At 45.2% G+C, this 17,978-nt stretch overlaps 1 protein-coding gene across 1 annotated transcript; it reads left to right on the top strand.

The window, feature by feature from the left end:
- Positions 1 to 9,288: 9,288 nt before the first annotated feature.
- On the top strand, positions 9,289 to 10,355 carry LOC133914288 (protein GOS9-like). The gene is made up of 3 exons (XM_062357408.1): positions 9,289 to 9,382; positions 9,518 to 9,724; positions 9,819 to 10,355. Exons 1-3 carry the CDS (start codon positions 9,380 to 9,382, stop codon positions 10,068 to 10,070), a joined length of 462 nt encoding a protein of 153 aa, XP_062213392.1. The 5' UTR covers positions 9,289 to 9,379; the 3' UTR covers positions 10,071 to 10,355.
- The last annotated feature ends 7,623 nt before the right edge of the window (positions 10,356 to 17,978 follow it).

Here is a 17,978-nt window from a genome sequence, read left to right as displayed (position 1 = left end):
GACAAGGCAACGTTATCAGTCAGATAAAAGACTGATTTCTAAAATTATAGTCTGAAAGGGGTTAGTAATAAATTATTAGAACAGAAAAGGGTCAAAATAAAAATTCTCCTGCGAAGGCAGTAGGTCTGGTTAAACATGGCCAAATGGGCCGTTCGTACCGACCCGGCACGGGCCCGACTCGGCACGATCCGGCTACGGCACGACCCAAACGGCCCATCTACAGTAACAGGCCGTACCGTGCCGGCCCGCGTGCCTTCCCCTCGGCCCATGGCACGGCCCGTCGATAACCGTGTCGTGTCGGGCCGGCCCGGGCACGATTTCGGCCCGACAGTCCGGTCGGCCCGACGGGCCGAAATAGATAAAAAAAAATATAAAAAATGAAAAAATACATAAAATATATATAGAAAATAGATAAAAATATAAAAAATAGATAAAAAAAATATTTAAAAATAGCTAAAAAATAAAAATAAAAATAGAAAATAGAAAATAGTGCCGGGCCGGATCGTGCCGGGCCGGACCGTGCCGGGCCGTGCCGGCCCGGGCTGGGCCGTGCCCGTGCCGGTCCGACTTGACCGGGCCGTGCCGTGCCGGCCCGTCGTGCCGCGCGCTCGGCCCAGGCACGGCCCGTGGCGTCGTGCTGTGCCGGCCCGGCCCGTCGGTAATCGGATCGTGCCGTGCCTGGGTCATGCCTACAGTGCCGTGCCTCGGACCGGCCCAATAGGCACGACCCATTTAGACGTCTTTAGGTCTGGTTCCCATTTATGGTGTGTTCAACTCCAAAGGAACGTTAATTAAATTAAATTAATCAGATTGCTTCGCATCTGTCTAAGTACTTAAATAATGCTAGCATGTGCATGAGGGGAGAGCAATGTGCAAGAATCATGGAAAGTTGTTGGTTTTCAAAGAAAACACACGCCTCATCTCTTTTAACAGATTTTCTTTTATTGCAAACTTTCTGTGCAATGCAGTCTATGCATTTGCGTAAACAATCGTGTTGTTTTATTTAATAAGGATAGCGCAAAACAAGACAGGTAAAACAAAACTTTATTCCATGCATTTATCAACACGAGATGGAACCTAGCAACTAACGTGGGAGCATATTGAACCATGCATTTATGCTCAAGTTTTCTAGGCACAAGCCCGCTAATTGGAGTACGTTCGCACTAATAGCTACTACTTGCAGCACCGATCGAGGGGTGATGAAGAAAACACGCATCGAGTTGGCTAACTCCAGAGTCAAATCATGTTATTCCAAAAGCAGGAACATGCGTGCGTCGTGGACTGGCCTTTTTTTTTCTCCTAATGATAGAAAAACAGCTCTTCTGCTTTTCGGTTAAAAAAACCTCTCTCTTTTACTTTCTTCTCCTTCTTCTAAACAAACAAAATTCCATCACTATGTATTGGTTTGACAGGGAATCATTTCTCACGAACTTAATTTGTCCCTAGGTCTGATGGGTTAGTTTCCTTTAAAAAAAAATTCGAACAGGGGCATAGATTATATTAAAATAATGGTATCGGTAAAACTATGGTAATATCTAAAGGATCTTGGAGATTAACTATATCACACAAATATAAATGCCAATTCTCATCTTCTTATCCCACATGTATCTCCATCACCTTAAGGTCTCATTGGACCATCACAAGAGTACGTGGAGACGAAGAGCACCAAAGATGAGGCATAACAAATCTACCAAAACACCCAAGTAATAATCACAAAGCAATAAACCACAATCTCATAGTTATTTGTCTATAAAGGCAGCCAATTCAATAGAAATTGTTCGCGTGACATCAGCTCACCTCTTGCACCAAGGGCGGATCTATAGCGATTCAAGGATATTCAACTAAATACCTATTTTTGGAAAGAAAAATCATATATACTTTGTATATCCCCTAGTCCAATCAGCTGGTGAGTTGCTCAGCTGCAACACAACTAGACTAGACAACCAGTAGAATAGGATGACCGACAACGTTTCACGAGACGAGATTGACAAAGGCTGGATGACATTTCATATTACCTTTCCACTTGGGCCACACACAGTTGCACTCCAGTAAATTAATCAAGACTGATGTACTACCGATCAATCAATGCCTATCCATGGCCGGTTCGTATTCCAATACAACAATGATAATTCTTCTATAAATCAAGCCCATCTCTTTTAGTTGTGCCCCACATCTCATTTCATTTCCCAATATCTAGAAACCACTCCTGAGGTGTAGTGGCAGTCGAAGTGGTGCGGTGGTCACCATTGCCACTGCAATCGTCTCTACCCATTGTGCCTAGCTTCCACGTCCTCTGAGCTCCTCGCCGTCTCTCGAGCCCGAGCCACCTCGCTAACACCCTAGCCACATCGCCATCTCCGAGCCCATTGATGACCTCATCGTCTCCGAGCCTGTCACCAACTCCGAACCCATCTACAGAAAAGGTCATCACTGTCGGTTTAAAATTTGTATCACTGTCGATTTTTGAACTAGCATGAATTAGCAACAGTGATAATAATGGATTCTCACCACTCGTTTATGAACCGACAGTGATAGTAAGTATCACTGTCAGTTCAAATCGAGATCCGACAATGATAATCCAACTATCATTGCCTGTTCAAACCAATACTCTACCACGAACTCTTTAGTACGGGGATCTGCCTAAGTTTGATCTCAAATCAAGCTTAGATAGAGACATCATCTCGAAATATTTGTGGTAGAGTATTTTATATCTAAATCTACACTCGCAATGGCAAATAGGAACGAATATTGCAAAGTTATTGTACTAGGAGCTCTTCTGACGTTCCAAGTCTGATACAATAGCTCTGCACCATCCGTTTTACATCTTGCACTATCTGAGTGACAATAATAAGTATAAACGAATGGTGAAAACATAATTATCTTGAAGCGAATGTGTTTTCTGTCATTCGTTTAGATCTACCTATGGTCATAATCTTTAACACTCAAAGTTAGCCACTCGTTTAATTGGGGGAGATGGGAGATGGGAGATGGGAAGATGAGGAGATGGGGCTACGGGCTTAGGAGATGGGGAGAAGGGCTACGGGCTCGGGAGACGGGCTTGGGAGACGGCGAGGTTAGTGACAGGCTCAATAGACAGTGAGGTCGACGACAAGCTCGGAGACGACGAGGTCGGTGACAGACTCAGAGACGACGAGGTTCGGGAGGAAACGAGGGTGGCCGCGAGTTGGCTTGGGAGAGGTCGGGCCCAAGGGGTAAATGCAGCCATAGTGGCGACGGTGACCATCTCACCACTTCGACCGCCACTTTCCCTCAGGAGCAGCTTCTGGAGATTGGGAGCGTGAAGAGCTCGGTAGATGATGATCATGAGGTGGCTATGGGTTTAGAGATAGTGAGGTTGCTCGGGCGGTTGCGAGGTGTCTTAAGGAAACAAGATGGCTTGGGCTCGAGAGACAGAGAGGAGCTAGGAGGACGTAGAAGCCAAGCACATGGGGTAGAGGCGATCGCAGTGGCAACGTGACCACCGCACCACTTCGACCGCCAATACCCCTCGAGAGCGACTTTTGGAGATTGGGCATGAAGTGAGATGGGGAGTGGCTAAGGGAGAAAGGCTCAGGATTTATAGAAGAATTATCACTCCTGGATTGAAATACAAACCGATAGCGATAATAATTAACATTGCCGGTACGTATTCGCACAATTATTGCTTCGTCAATGAGCTTATGAACTAGCAGTGATAATCCTTATCTCTATTGGCTCGTATTCCAAACCGACGGTGATAAGGATTATCACTGTCAGTTTGTATTGGCTCAATTATGGATATGTCAGTGAGCTTTTTGAACTGGCAGTGATAGTTGATATCACTGCTTGTTCGTAGCGGCTCATGGTTAGTTCTACTAGTTTAGCTTATGAACTGATAGTGATACCTTATCACTGCCAGTTCAGAAATAACCAGTAATGAAAGAGGGCAGGGATGACCCTTTCTATAGTAGTGCAAGCTGGGGATCACAGAGTTATATTGTAAATTTATTATTATTTTGTAATCTTTCTAAATTATTTTGGAAATCATCACTATGTCAAACATTTTATATTTTGCCTCTTGTTGATATGATCCTTCATATTTTGCATTGCTGTTGAACAACTTTACTTTTTCAGAAACTTTGAATACCCGTCCTTAGAACCATGGCTGCACCATTATCTTGGATTTCCATATTCATACATAAACCCCGTACCCTTGCAAGAAAATTGATGTTCCATGATGACCTTATATTGTCATAGTATGTTCCAATTTTGTCATAAAACACTTTTTATGGCATATATTCGCCATCACAAGGTTCGTGACAATACCGGGGTCACAAAATGTACAAAGTTTCTCATACTGCCTTATCCTTTGGTTTGTGGCGAAATTGTCAGGATCGTCACTAACAATCCATCTTTCATAACGTTATGGATTTTTGTCACAGTATACGAAACTTCTTGTAGATCAGCTAGCTCCTGACCACCATGTGAAACTTCATAATGTTCAAATTGAAGCTGACCGAATCTCCCTCCCAAGCTTACATTTACGAGTTGTGGCTTGCCTAACCAATTTCAAAATCCACAAGACAACACGCTTACATTTCACATCCCAATCGAGAGCTTGCCTTATCCCTCAAAATGGAACCTTGCTGCAGGGCACAAATTGAACCAAAACAATCCCTCTCAATGGTCCCAAAATCCAGACTCACCGGGCTCAATCCACCTCCACACCCTCCTCTGCCCCAATGCTATGTATTTGCTTCATTGATCCTAGCATTGCCTAAGCCCTAGCTTAGGCCGTCAAATAGGAAGGAGAGTATAGAGTGGGAAATAAGATGCGAGGGATGCAAATAAAAAAAATGAGCCACACCGGAGCCAATCAATCCTGGAAGTCAAGCCGATGCCACGCAAGACGAGCATCTAGCTATATGCAAACATCATGAGAGTAACAAATGTGGATCACTCACTTGATCTAGCTCTAGTCTAATCTGTTATGAAATTAGACACGAGGTAAAAAACCACAGGAGACAAATCATATTGTGATGGTACATGGTACAAGTACAAGGGTTGGCCCATATTTATAGGTGTCTTATAAAGTTGTATCCGACTAGAACTCTGGCTTTCGAGGCATTATCCAACAAACCCTACTTGACTCAAAATCCCTATAAAGATATACATGAAGAAATTGTCTCTAAAACCCCAAAGGGCTATCACACACCATGAATACCAACTAAGTCCAAACAATACTTAAACTTAGTATTAGAGAGTAACTTGGTAAGTATATCTGCGGAATTATTAGCAATATATATCTTTCCCACAACAACTTGCCCTTGGGAAATAATATCACAAATAAAGTGGAGCTTGGCATCAATGTGCTCAGTCTTGGCATGGAGCATATCATTCTTGGTCAAACAAATAGTATTTTGACTATCACGATTGTAGTGAAAATAGCCATATTAGGTCATGATTGCCATTTTGGTGATTAATGATAATATCATCAATGGGACTAACATATTTGTTAAGAATATATGTTAGTAGGTCTCATAGATGCAATACATGAAGAAGCCACCACCGCTGGGACAAAGTCAGACTAAATTGAAGAAGTCCAAATAAAATTTGCCTCATCGGATGGTCCAGTACTCTGGGTGTTGAACTCACCGGAGCACATTTGACAAAGGGGAGAGAGGTCTGAAGACCTCACTGGAAGGTCCGGTGATCAGAGAAGATACGCATCGGAGTATTTTGTCCAGAGAAGGTTGCAGCCATTGAAGTTGAAGATCAAAGCACCAGATGGTCAGCTGATCAGTGTGTTGCACACACCGGACAATGAATAATGCAAAGAGGTAGAACGAAGTTCAACGCATCGGATGGTCCGGTGATGAAGGCTGTGCACACCAGAGCATTATTTCCAGAGAGGGTTGCATTGGCTTGGTTGGCTGAAGTCAACTCACCAGATAGTCCGGTGATGAAGTGATGTGCACCAGATGCTAACACCGGAACAATTTACACAGAGAAGAAGAAAATGCTCGGATGGCTCAGGATAACTCACCGGATAGTCCGCTGATTGAGATGAAGTATGCATCGGAGTATCCGGTGTTCACAGAGGCTTAAGTGGGGTTCTAACGGCTAGTTTATGAGAGTGTACTTACCAGATGATCCGGCGTTAGTACTATTGTTCTCATCAGATCATCCGATGTTAACAACTTTTCTGAGTCGTTGGGCTAACGGCTAGTGCGCGAGTTTGAGGCTATAAATGCTCCTCTACTCAGTCATTTGAAAGTGTGGTATACTGTTGGAGTCTAGAGAAAGCTCACACACACTTGAGATAGATTGTGTTTGATTGATTAGTTGATTTTTTCAATTGACCATAACCCTCTCATATTTAAAAGGTGGCAGGTCTTAGCCGTACAAAATCAAAACTCCTAATTCAAACCAAACATGACTTACATATATGATTCAGCTTGCCTTCCGATCTCCAAACTTTCTATAACTAACATATCTTTTCTAGTAAACTCCTATATATCTACCCAAGTATTCTTATTACAGTCCGGCTTTCAAGGTTCACCAGTCGTAAGTACAGTTCACTGGTCACATGTGCTATTCACTGGTCGAAGTACTGTTCATCTGGTCGGAGTTACTGTTCATTTGATCGGAGGTATTGTTCACTGGTCGAAGTATTGTTCATCGGTCAACTAGAAAACTTCCAGCACTAAAAGTCTTCACAATATGCCAATTTCGGTCGTCAACACTGCTGACACGTGATGGAGTTGGAGTCATTGACGATTTGCCAACGACAAACAAAAATTAGGAACAATGCGACAACATAGAAGGGTTTTGATAGGTTTTCTTTGAGAGAACTTTAAGAGAAAAAATAGGGTTTAGTAGAAACTTTTTAGGGATGTTTTGGAAATACATTTTGTGAACCTATTTTTCGTGTTCGTTGTTTCGTGTTGATTTTCGGTGTATCGTTTGATCGTTGCATTTGTGTTGGTTTGATCCATCCAAAATCATTCTAGAACATCAATGTAAAATTCTGAAAAGTTTGGTTGGTGAGATTTTCATAATTTTTGCATAATTACTAATTTAGGGTTTAATCTATTTTCATCACCATGTGTTATAGTTTGTTTGCAAAAACTATAACTCTAGATTCAGATGTCAGATTGACTTGATTCTTATTGTAATAGTTTCACGTTATTGTCTAGTTTCTACAATTATGTTATGAGGGCAATCGGACTGTTGGATATTTTTGTGCATTATTTTTAATGACGTGATAACAGTATGTTTCGAACTGATTTCGAGACTAAATTGAATATTTGATTAGGCTAAATTTAAATTTAAATTTAAATTTGGCTTCTGTAATTATTCATCTCTTTTGATTGGGTATTATACGTGTAATCATCCTATAAGATCGTACGAGTTGAATGAAACTAGTTGCGCTTTAAATTTTACTATCATGTAACTTTAAGTAGTCAATCATGCTTCGGTGACTCCATACTCAAAACCCTGACCCCGCAACTAAACAGCGACAACTTTTCAATACCAGAAGAAAAATGTGCAATTTCCTATCTAGACAATGAAACCGCATGCTTGTGAAGGAAGCTTCAGGTTGCAGGTGTGCTGCGCGTGGCATAATGACGTGCCTGTGTTTGCTCTTCATTGTGCTGATCACGATTGTTAACTCCATTGATCCATTCATACAAATAGTTCTGAGCTTCAGAGGGACTCTCTATTTCATATGTGATTGTCTTATAAGAAATTGATAACGATTAGCCCTGTCGTTTAAAGTCGATCCCTTTCCTATACATCATTCACACCCTCCAGATCTTTAAGAAACCACTAGTCCTGTCGGGCACGCTCACAAGCCCATATCTCCATCGTCGTGGGTTGGTTCTCCCATGCTCTTATGCACTTCTTCTTTTGTCTCCGACTCTCCGGCATCCTCGAACACGCCATGATCAATGTGGCAGTTTAAGGGGGTGCATGCTTGGTTCAAATTAAATAACAAGCAATTGAGAGTAGAGCTTAGAGTTGCCCACATCTCAACGAGTTACTCCCTCCGGTAAAAAAATAAATTGTGTTTTGGATATGCATGGTCTTCAATATATATCTTTAACAACTATTTTAAAACATATATATATAGAATTCAAGAAATTTATGAAATTATGATTTTTAAAGACAAATCTACACATATGATTTCTATGTTTCTAAACTAAATATTTTAAATTTAAAAGTTTGATTGGATATTGACCAAAACATCAAATATTTATGTCTGGAGGGAGTTGTGAAAAATGAATAAATTTCGCAAAAAAAAATAAAGTTGTGCAGTTTGTAGAATCTTAGGCCTGTTTGGTACAACTTCCTTGATCTAAATTCTCCGTGAGAAGTAATTTTGTAGTTAAAAGTGATTCTTTAGGATAAATTCTATGAAGAAAGTGATTCTATGAATAAAATAATTCTGTGAAAGAAGTGAATTAGGGGAAGCTGATTTTTTCAGCTTTCAACATCTAATTCATTTAAATGAATCACTTCATCGTAATCACTATGAGCTAAAAACTACAAACTATTGTTTGACAGAGCTCCTACTACTTATACTCTGAAAACTCTACCAAACAGACCCATATACTTCTATTAATACTGAGCCCAAAATACACAACAAGAGAGTGTGACATCAGCAAATATTTTCTCAGTCACCTAGAATCTGCCGTACATATTGATCCCCATCACAACAATGTTCTAACGCAACATTCAATTCGCACCACGTGTCAATCTAAAAAACCACAAAACAATCCTCCTTAACTTAACACACAAAAGTAAATGACCGCTCTCTCTCTCATTTAGACCTTTCTATATTATTTGGTAGACATTTTGAAAGTGCTCTTGACGTTCGATTCTTTAGACACATGCGAAAAAAAATCCAATATTTCAGTGCTATTTAAGGGACATAGGCTGCGGTTTGTTGATAATTTGCACCAGCAAATATACAGTTCTGTCAGACGAAAAAAGAACGGTGTGTTCATGTCAATAATCAGTGAGACGACAGGACGGGATAGGTGATTCCCAGGGTAGTAGTTAGGAAGCGCGGCTGCAAATTCAGATCCCGCCATTTGGTGGCTAGCTGAATTAGGTAGAAGGTCAAAGTCGTCACTGAATTTTTCTGTCGAACGAAGAGCAGAAATCCTCATAATTCTCTGGCAGGCAGAAGTAGCCGATGATGCACACATAAATAGGAGGACGTAATTTCAAAAAAAAAAAAACACAAGGAGGACGTGGACGCGTGGAGGGCACACATCCATCCATTCCAACTACTCTCCTGCTTCCATATATATAGAATTGAAGCTATCAACCTGATCAACTCAGCATTCTATTGGTGCCTTTGATCAGCGGCAGCGCAAGAGTTAACAAAATGGTCTCTCCCGGCCTCTTAGTCCAGCTCGTTCACTCTGATCGAGCCCCATATATGCTGTGCTATCTAGTCGCAGTTCCAGTACCGGAACATGCAACAAGCTCGTTTCGCTCATGGCGGGTTTGTGTACATGTGCAGAGCTCGGTGGTGAAGCTCGGAACGTGGGGCGGGGACGGTGGCAGCGCCTGCGACATCACGGTGGCGCCGCAGCGGCTCGAGAGCATAACCATCCGCTGGGGCAAGGTCCTCGACTCGATCGCCTTCACCTACAGGGACCGGGAGGGGCAGCTGCACACGGCCGGCCCCTGGGGCGGCAACGGAGGGGAAAAGGCCGACCCGGACACGGTGAGTGACCGAGCGAGGCACTCGCCATGGATTTGGCCATGCAGCGCATGCAGTATTACTAATTCCTTTGCTTGAACCTGCACTGCACGTACAGATAACCCTCGGTCCCTCGGAGTACGTAACGGAAGTTGCCTGGTCCGTCGGCCCGTTCAAGCTCAAGAACGTGGACCGTTGCATCAGCTCGATCAAGTTCGTGACCAACCACGCCACGTATGGGCCTTTCGGGTACGGGGTAGACAGCACGCACCACAGCATGCCCGTGCTCAACAACGGCAGCATCGTCGGCATGTTCGCCCGCGCCGGAGACTACCTCGACGCCATCGGCTTCTATGTCCTCCCGTTCTAATTCAAGTCAATCCGACCCATTGCTGCATTCCTGGTTTCTCTCGATTGTTGAGGATCATTTTCTGTAACAAATAGGGTATCCAGCCTTTTGGGCTGCATGCGCTTTGAAATTGAAATTCGAACGGCGAGGTGTGCGTTCTTGTTGTACACACATAGTGAAATTGGTAAAGTTGAGAGATTCTGAATTACGTATATTGTATATCTACCTCTGCCCTGTTTATTAGAAGCTAAATTATTGCTCTAACTACTAAACTTGCAAATTGTTGGCCCAGTCCAACCTGGAAAATATTTGTAGTAAGGAGCCAACTAGCCTGGCTATCGCGTTAAAATCATGGGACAATATGTTGTTTGAATCAGTTAGCAAATGGAATAAAAACTTTTTAAAAAAATGAACCGGCAGAAAAGCTGCCTATTATGTTAATAGGGAGAAAGCCCGATGGACAACAAAGGGGGTCTGGGTCCGAGAAAAGCCCGAACAAGAAAATAGAAAAGGAAGAACAGGAAAGACACAAAAGACTATTCTTGCGAAATCTGGCGGCCTAGGTAACACGCACCAGGAAAAGCCCACGGGACAGCTTCGTCCTTTATTCTTTGTAACACCACGCTTGTTGTATGCTCACTTCGATTGATCTCTCCTTCCAGATTTTTGCTTAAGTGCTTTGAGACCTCTTCTAGCTGTGTTTGGTGCAGAGGCCATTTGTGTCCACCATTGATGGACCGTCGAGGACATCACCCAGTAACTTGGCTGAATGGCCGGTTGTCCCACCCAACATGAAAGGCTCAGCCAGATGCATTTCGTAAATCTACATTCGGCGAAGAGATGCTGCTGACCGGTCTCGTCTGAGTTCCTACAAAGTATACTGTGGGTTGGAAGTCCATCCTCTATTATCTAGCATGTCTGAGGTCCACAGTCTATTTTGGTTCGTGAGCCAAGCAAATAATTTATATTTCAGGGGGATTGGAAATTCCCTTTGTCTATATGAGTGGGGAGAGGGGTAAATCCCCTTGGTGGTGTTGGGTTGAATCTTTACATGGGTCTATTTCTAGGTTATTGGGTTATTCCCTAATAGTACTCCCTCAGCTGCAGGCTCCTAAGGATGAGGGGCCTACAACTTACAACTAAGGATGGTCCTTAGAGCATCTCTAACCGAGCCCTCTTCTCACCCCCTATTCTATATTTGAGGAAAAAAACGATGAAAATCGGTCTCCAACCGACCCCCTTTATTTGAGGAGTCCTCAAATCTCCTCCCTCACCTCCTACATCTAGGGGCTCCTCATCCAACCCCTCATTTGGGAGAGAGGGGAGAGAGAGGAGAGAGAGGAGAGAGAGTTACTAGATATTAATAAAATAGAGGTGATTCGAATATAGGGGATCAAATATGAGGGGTCGGTTGGAACGCGTTGAGAAACAGGGGATGAAATCTGGATGAGGAGCCCCTAAATAAGAGGAATAGGGGGTCAAATATGAGTAGTCGGTTGGAGATGCTCTTAGCCTCTCCGGAGTAGGAGCATTTACTATAGGAACCCATGATACTGGAATGCCTCATTAAAACCCCAGCCAAAACCCAGTGGGGAAAAACCTAGAGAAAAGAGTGCGTAGGTGATTCCAAAGGGGCTTCAAGTGAAGCTTAATAGGGTCAAGGAAGCCACGGCACTTGAAGTGTTGCGACTGCTGCGAGACCGAAGACGGAGAACGGCAACGACAAAGCCTATCGTAGCCGAAGGCAACATACTCCCAAGGGTGTGCTTTGTGCCTCTAGGACTACTCAACGAGGCCTTTGACGAATTCCTTTGGTCCAAAGAAGTCAAAGGAGAGACGTGATAGTGAAACTCGGCAAAATTGTAGATGGAGAGCCGTGGGAGTCACACTCCGAAAGGCATACTTCTCCATGCATACTCCTTTGGCGACGAGGCTTAACGTAGTCGAAGGAGAGTCGCAGCAATAAAACCCAGAGTCGCACTCTCACAGGCCTATTTTGATGTCGATGAGGCCTATGGTAGAGGAAGTTGTTGACTTAGCTGAAGGAGTCGTCAACGGAGTTATGTGGCCTAGCGAAATCTGCAACGGCAGAGTCGGCGAGAACTGGCGAAGTTGGAGTCATCGACGTAGTCGATGTCGAAGACATAGAGCCACCTACTGTCTCGGGTACACTCTGATGGTGACGAAGCCTAGCGCCTTATGGAGTACTCGATGAAGCCTTATGAAGTCATAGATGAGCCAAAGCTATTGATGAAGTTCATCATCTAAAGCTTAGCGCACACTCCCCAATGCACACTCCCTTATCGGTGAAGCTTGGCGTAGTCGAAGGAGAGCCGCAACGATGAACCTGAAGTTGTACTCCTTAAGGCCTACTTTGGTTTTGGTCAATTCTGGCATAGTCAACGCTCTAAAGCTTTTTTTGAGGTCAATGCTGAGCCGAAGCTTTCGCCAAGGTCGAAGTAGAGAGAAAGCCTTTGTCAAGGTCATAGTAGAACCAAAGCTTTCATCAGAGCAGAAGTAGAACCAAAGTCTTTGTCAGTGACACTCGGTGAAGTGAGGGTAATGGATGAAATCTAAGTCAAAGGCATTACATTCCCTTAGGCTTACCTCACAAACCCACAAACCCTGGTGCGGTCGAAGGTGTGGACGAAATCTCATAGACTGACAAGGTTGCAGCACAAATCCGCTTGAAGTATGAGGTGTTGACAATGTGGTGGGCCAAAAGGTCATAGCTGATGGGGGAACTTGTTCAAAAGCAATGGTTAAATTTAAGTTACAAAGTTAGTTGCAATACAGTATTATCTCCTACTCCCTCTTTGATCGGTGTTGTAGAACATACTGCGCAGTCCCTTCGATACTTGAACAACGCTATGGTGTTGATGACTCTTGGCAGGGATGAAGTCGTCAAAACCGATGGAGTCATACTCCTAGGTTGATGAAGCCAAAGGAGTCATACTCTCTCCGGTGTACTCTGGTGGCAGCGAAGCCTAACACAGTTGAAGCCAATGATGAAACTGAGGGACTCATACTCCCTCTACCCTACTCCACTGATGGTGAAGCCTGGCACAGTCGAAGTTAATGATGAAGTTGAGGGACTCGTACTCCCTCCAGCGTACTCCGGTGGCAGTGAAGCCTAACACAGTCGAAGTTAATGATGAAGTTGAGGGACTCGTACTCCCTCCAGCGTACTCCGGTGGCAGTGAAGCCTAACACAGTCGAAGCCGACGACGAAGTCGAGGAACTCGTACTCCCTTTGGCGTACTCTGATGGTAGCAAGCTTGACACAATCGAAGTCGACGATGAAGCTGAGGGACTCGTACTTCCTCCGGCGTACTCTGGTTGTGGCAAAGCCAACAATGAAGTCGAAGGAGTCATACCTCGTCTGGTGCGCTCTAGAGGCGACAAGCCTAGTGATGCTGAAGTTGACAAAGCTAAAGAAGTCATACTCAGACGTGCTTGACGTCTCCTTGTCGGTTTATATAATAAAGGGGTCCCCTGTTCTGAGGGCCCACACCAACCAATACTAGTTGGCAAAAGATTCTTTCCCAGACCAGGTCCCACCGCACGACCAGTCTGCATCTTTGTGACTAGGATCCTTACCACATAAGGGATTCCAACGACCAGCCTTTGCTGGTCGCGGGACAGGTACTCATCAAACCAGTCTATTCTCATTAAATGCATTCCACTCAAGTATTTACCTTCCCTATGCACTCCTCCCCATCGGACAGGTCGTGGCTGGTGCAGTGGTGCCATGCCCTATCCCGTAGCATTAAATGTTCTAGGACGGGCTCGCATGCGTGTCAGGCTGCTTCACAGGCATGCGTGCGAGACCAGTGATGGGACGGGGCGCACCGACTGACCAGGGTGGCGTGGGTGTGGAGGTGTCCAGCGGATGGGATGGGCTCAGCTGCTTCATCAGAACAAAAGGGGGCACATGCACTGCCTATTTTAAATAGCCTAGGGGTGGAAGCTTTAGCTAAGGTACGGGTCAACGAAAAAGGGTCCACTTGTAAATTCTCCTTCTCTCTAGTATAAAAAGAGAGGAGGACCCAGTTTGCAAAGGGTCATTGATAACTAGTTCATAAAACTTCGATAACAAAATACACAAGACAAATGATTGTTATCCTTAGGGAGGCCTGAACGTAGATAATCCCTGTGTTCTTGAGTTCATCACAAACACACGCACACCACAAGCGTTGTTCACGCACCCATCAACCGGTACACCCCAAAATCATTATCAGGGATTAACCCTTGACAGTTGGCGTGCTAGGTAGGGGCGCGTTTCTATGTTTCGATAAGTGTTGGAGATCAGATTGGGCTACCCATGGCCAGATCCATGGCAAACGCTGAGTCCTGTTTCGAGGACCCTAGTCACCGCGAGGTGTTCATCATAGGGTACGACCTAGATGAGCCCGGTGAACTCCAGGTATGAGACACCGAATCAGAGTCTGAAGGTTTTGATGCTCAACGGGAAGTTTGCATGATAGTTCATGCAACAGGAGGGGGGCAGCGGAGGCTCCCGTGTTTCGGGTGTCGGCGATGATCGCCAGGCCACGCGTCCAAAGGGGAACCAGACCGGTGCCAGGCACGGGGATGCTCTAACACAGCCCCAACCACCACAGCGTCGCCCAGAGGAGCTGCCATAGAGGACGTAGTCTTTGGCAATATCGTCACTAAGGCCATTGCGCCACACAAATGTCGAGGGCCCCTCCCCCCTCACGACATGTCACCACTCTGCACCTGGCAGCTCAACTATGGGGCCATGATGCCTTCATAGAATCTGCGGGCCGTGCTAATATTTCCTAGCGGCCCATCAGTAGTAGTACCAGAGGGTTTGCCGTTAGTGCCATAGTTGTGTGACCTCGCCCTCCTGGTTGAGGCAGTCCAATGCCAAACTATGGTCTCAAGCACCACGTCCATCAATAGGACTGGTGATAGTCACGATCGCCAAGAATCGCTACAGGCCCACGGCAGGAAAGATCCTATCCTCCCTCGGTAATGGGGAGTGCTCGGAGACCCCCGCTGCACCAGGACAACCAACCCTATGACCTTCGTGACTGTCTACGCCAACGCAACCTCTATAGCATGATCCAAAGCCATCGGCCAAACAAAATCCCCAAACAGGTAAGAGGGTACCCTGAAACTAATCGTGTGTGTGGCCTTTTTGGGCAGGGTCATATCAAGGATAGAAAAAAGGGTCTTCCACTCTACAAGTTTCTAATAGAAAAACCACTTCCGATGGATACCAAGAATGAGGGCAGCCTTCCAGGATCTCAACAGGTAACCCTTTTTCTCCCCCTATAATGACCACTCCTCGACCAGACGAGGAGTCGTCGTGGGAGCGGTATTGGTCATCAAGCGATGAGGGTTTTCTACGACTAGAGACGAACAGTCACAGGACCACACATGTCGATAGGTCGTGCACATTGAATGGACTACCTAGAGCGATCTCGACCCCACATGCTAGCGACACATTCAGGTATACATTTCAATTCAATTTTTAGGCCACCAAACAATGTTGTAGAGTATGAGGACCTCTTATCTAGAATAATAGCAGCATGAACACGGGGGGTAAAATGCCCACTGGCAATGAGGGACTCACTCATGGCCATAAACTGGGTGCGGAGGGTTTCCTATACTCATACCAGACGATGGTGACATACCTCTCCAAAGTGAGAAAGCTAAAGCAACGCTCCTTTGATTTTGAAGTCTAGCACGTTCCTCTCAAGGACAACTTCTTAGTCGATGAGCTGGTCCGTCTAGCCTCTTCTTGTGCCCCTGGCCTGGTCAGAGTCTTTGAAAAAAGATTCACATGACCACCCACCGAGGTCTAGGCCAACGTGGAAGGGATGCTCCGTTTGGAAATGGAGCACCAAAGGCAACAGCTCCTTCAGTGTCATCGACCTCGGGTGGCCATCATGTGGTCGCCCTACTCGATTCAGGTACAACCTGGATAGATCAGATCTTGGACTATCTTTAGAATCAAGCAGCCCCTGACGATGATGGGTCAGCAGAAAGGGTCACGTGGTAGGACCACAAATACTCCTAGGTAGGGGGACGCCTCTACCGCCAAAGGAGCAATGACCTTTTACTGAAATAAATCACTCAGGAAGGGGGAAGCACAACATTCCCTGACATTCTTGGAGGCATATGTGGTAGCCGTGCTTCATACCGCACTCTGATCGGGAAAGTGTTCCAGTAAGGATTCTATTGGCCCACGACCCTCTAGGATGCTTGCGAGCTGGTGAAACGATGCGGGTCCTGTCAGAACCATAGCCGATATACCAAACTACTAGCCCAAGTATAGCAAACCGTACCACTCTCTTGTCCTTTCACTGTTTGGAGGCTCGTTATCATGGAACCGTTCCCTAAAAAGCCCTAGGTAGTTTTGAATTTCTGTTCGTAGCAGTAGGCAAATTCACTAAGGAGATCAAAGCTAAGCTTATAAGGAATTATCCACCACATCTTTGATTAAGTTCATACGAGCAATGGTAGTGTGATTTAGCTCTCCAAACTACATCATTACGAACAAACATGACTCAATTTGCCAGTCGGAGAACGCACATCACCTCGTACGACCACCTACTCGCGCGAAGACCAAGAGGCGCGGCGAGAGGATAATACAAACCTGAGCGAAGAGTCCCGCGAAGATGCTCAAAACTCAGGTAGCCCGATACCAACAAAGCCTCAAGTGCTACCACAACCATAGGGTACAGAAGTAGACACTGGTCGTAGACGACCTCGACCTCTGATGAGTCCAAGAATAGGGCAGATCATGACAAGCTCTTCTCCAAGGGGGAGGGGTCCTACAGAGTGGTCTGCTTTTCCTGGCCTAGCACGGTCGACGTGGCTAGAGGTCGGTCACAAATTACACAAACTGGCGGAACACAGTTTTTGTGTAAGGCTGCATGAAGATGAGCCTGTTTTTCTATTTTGCAGGATGTTCTGAACGAGTGTAGAACATGGTTTGTAAGTTTTTTCAAATTCAAAAATAGACTCTATTTTGTAAGATTACTCGGATATGAACGGTCTCACCAAATGGAAAGTTTTTCTGATTCATAGGCTTGACCACCTGGTCGGCAGTTTTTCAGCCGACCAGATGGTCGGGGGCTAGAGCTTTTAGGATATGTAGTTTGTTTTTGTGCAGCGTACATATTTTGTTTTACCCGATCGATCATATTGTTCGAGTGGGAGTCAAAATTGCTATGCGTGTAGTGTCGAAGGTATGGGCATCTGAGGGATGACGACCACGAGTCCTAAATCGGGTCGAGCGCTAGTTACCCCCGAAGGGCTCGTCGTACTAAGGGCCATCCTAAGCGCCATGAACCTTGCTAGTGAGCACCCTAAACCTACTCGCTACTCGAACACAGGAAAAAATTACATGAAGACTAGCCCTTTCATTACAAGGCGACCACCCAGACAGCTCCCGGGGGCTAGATCTAAATAGTCTATTCAGTACACGCGAGATCTAAAAATATATGGTTGTGGATCAAACAGGACATACCAAAGAAGGGAGCAAACATCAGGCAGATATGAGTCTGCAAGTTCATGGAGCTCCTCGGTGGTTTTTGGGGCACTGACAAAGCCTTCGAAGACTATCGGGATGAGGTCTGTATCCGAAAGGTACTCGTGGACATAGGCTAGGGCAAGATAGGCGCCGGTAGCTCCGACATCCAACAAGTGGTCACCCACCGTCACATGTAGCCTATCCTCAAGACCACTCGCCTCCTCAGAGGCCGCAAAAAACCAATCGACGTGACCAGTAACAGTGCCTCTAGTCATTGGCCAAACCTAAACACCGGCGGACCGCAGCAGCGAGTCAAAGGGTGTAAAAGCTTGGATGAGGAGATCATAGAAATATTTCCACCATTGGTCACTTTCTCTGGCCATCTGCTCCAGGTCTCTCCGCACCGCGAGCAGGTCCTCCCG

The sequence above is a fragment of the Phragmites australis genome, chromosome 4 (genome assembly GCF_958298935.1).
Source record: "Phragmites australis chromosome 4, lpPhrAust1.1, whole genome shotgun sequence".
In the NCBI taxonomy this organism is placed as follows: Eukaryota; Viridiplantae; Streptophyta; class Magnoliopsida; order Poales; family Poaceae; genus Phragmites; species Phragmites australis.
The sequence above is the reverse complement of the archived record's forward strand: the minus strand, read 5'-3'. Positions and strand labels throughout refer to the sequence as shown.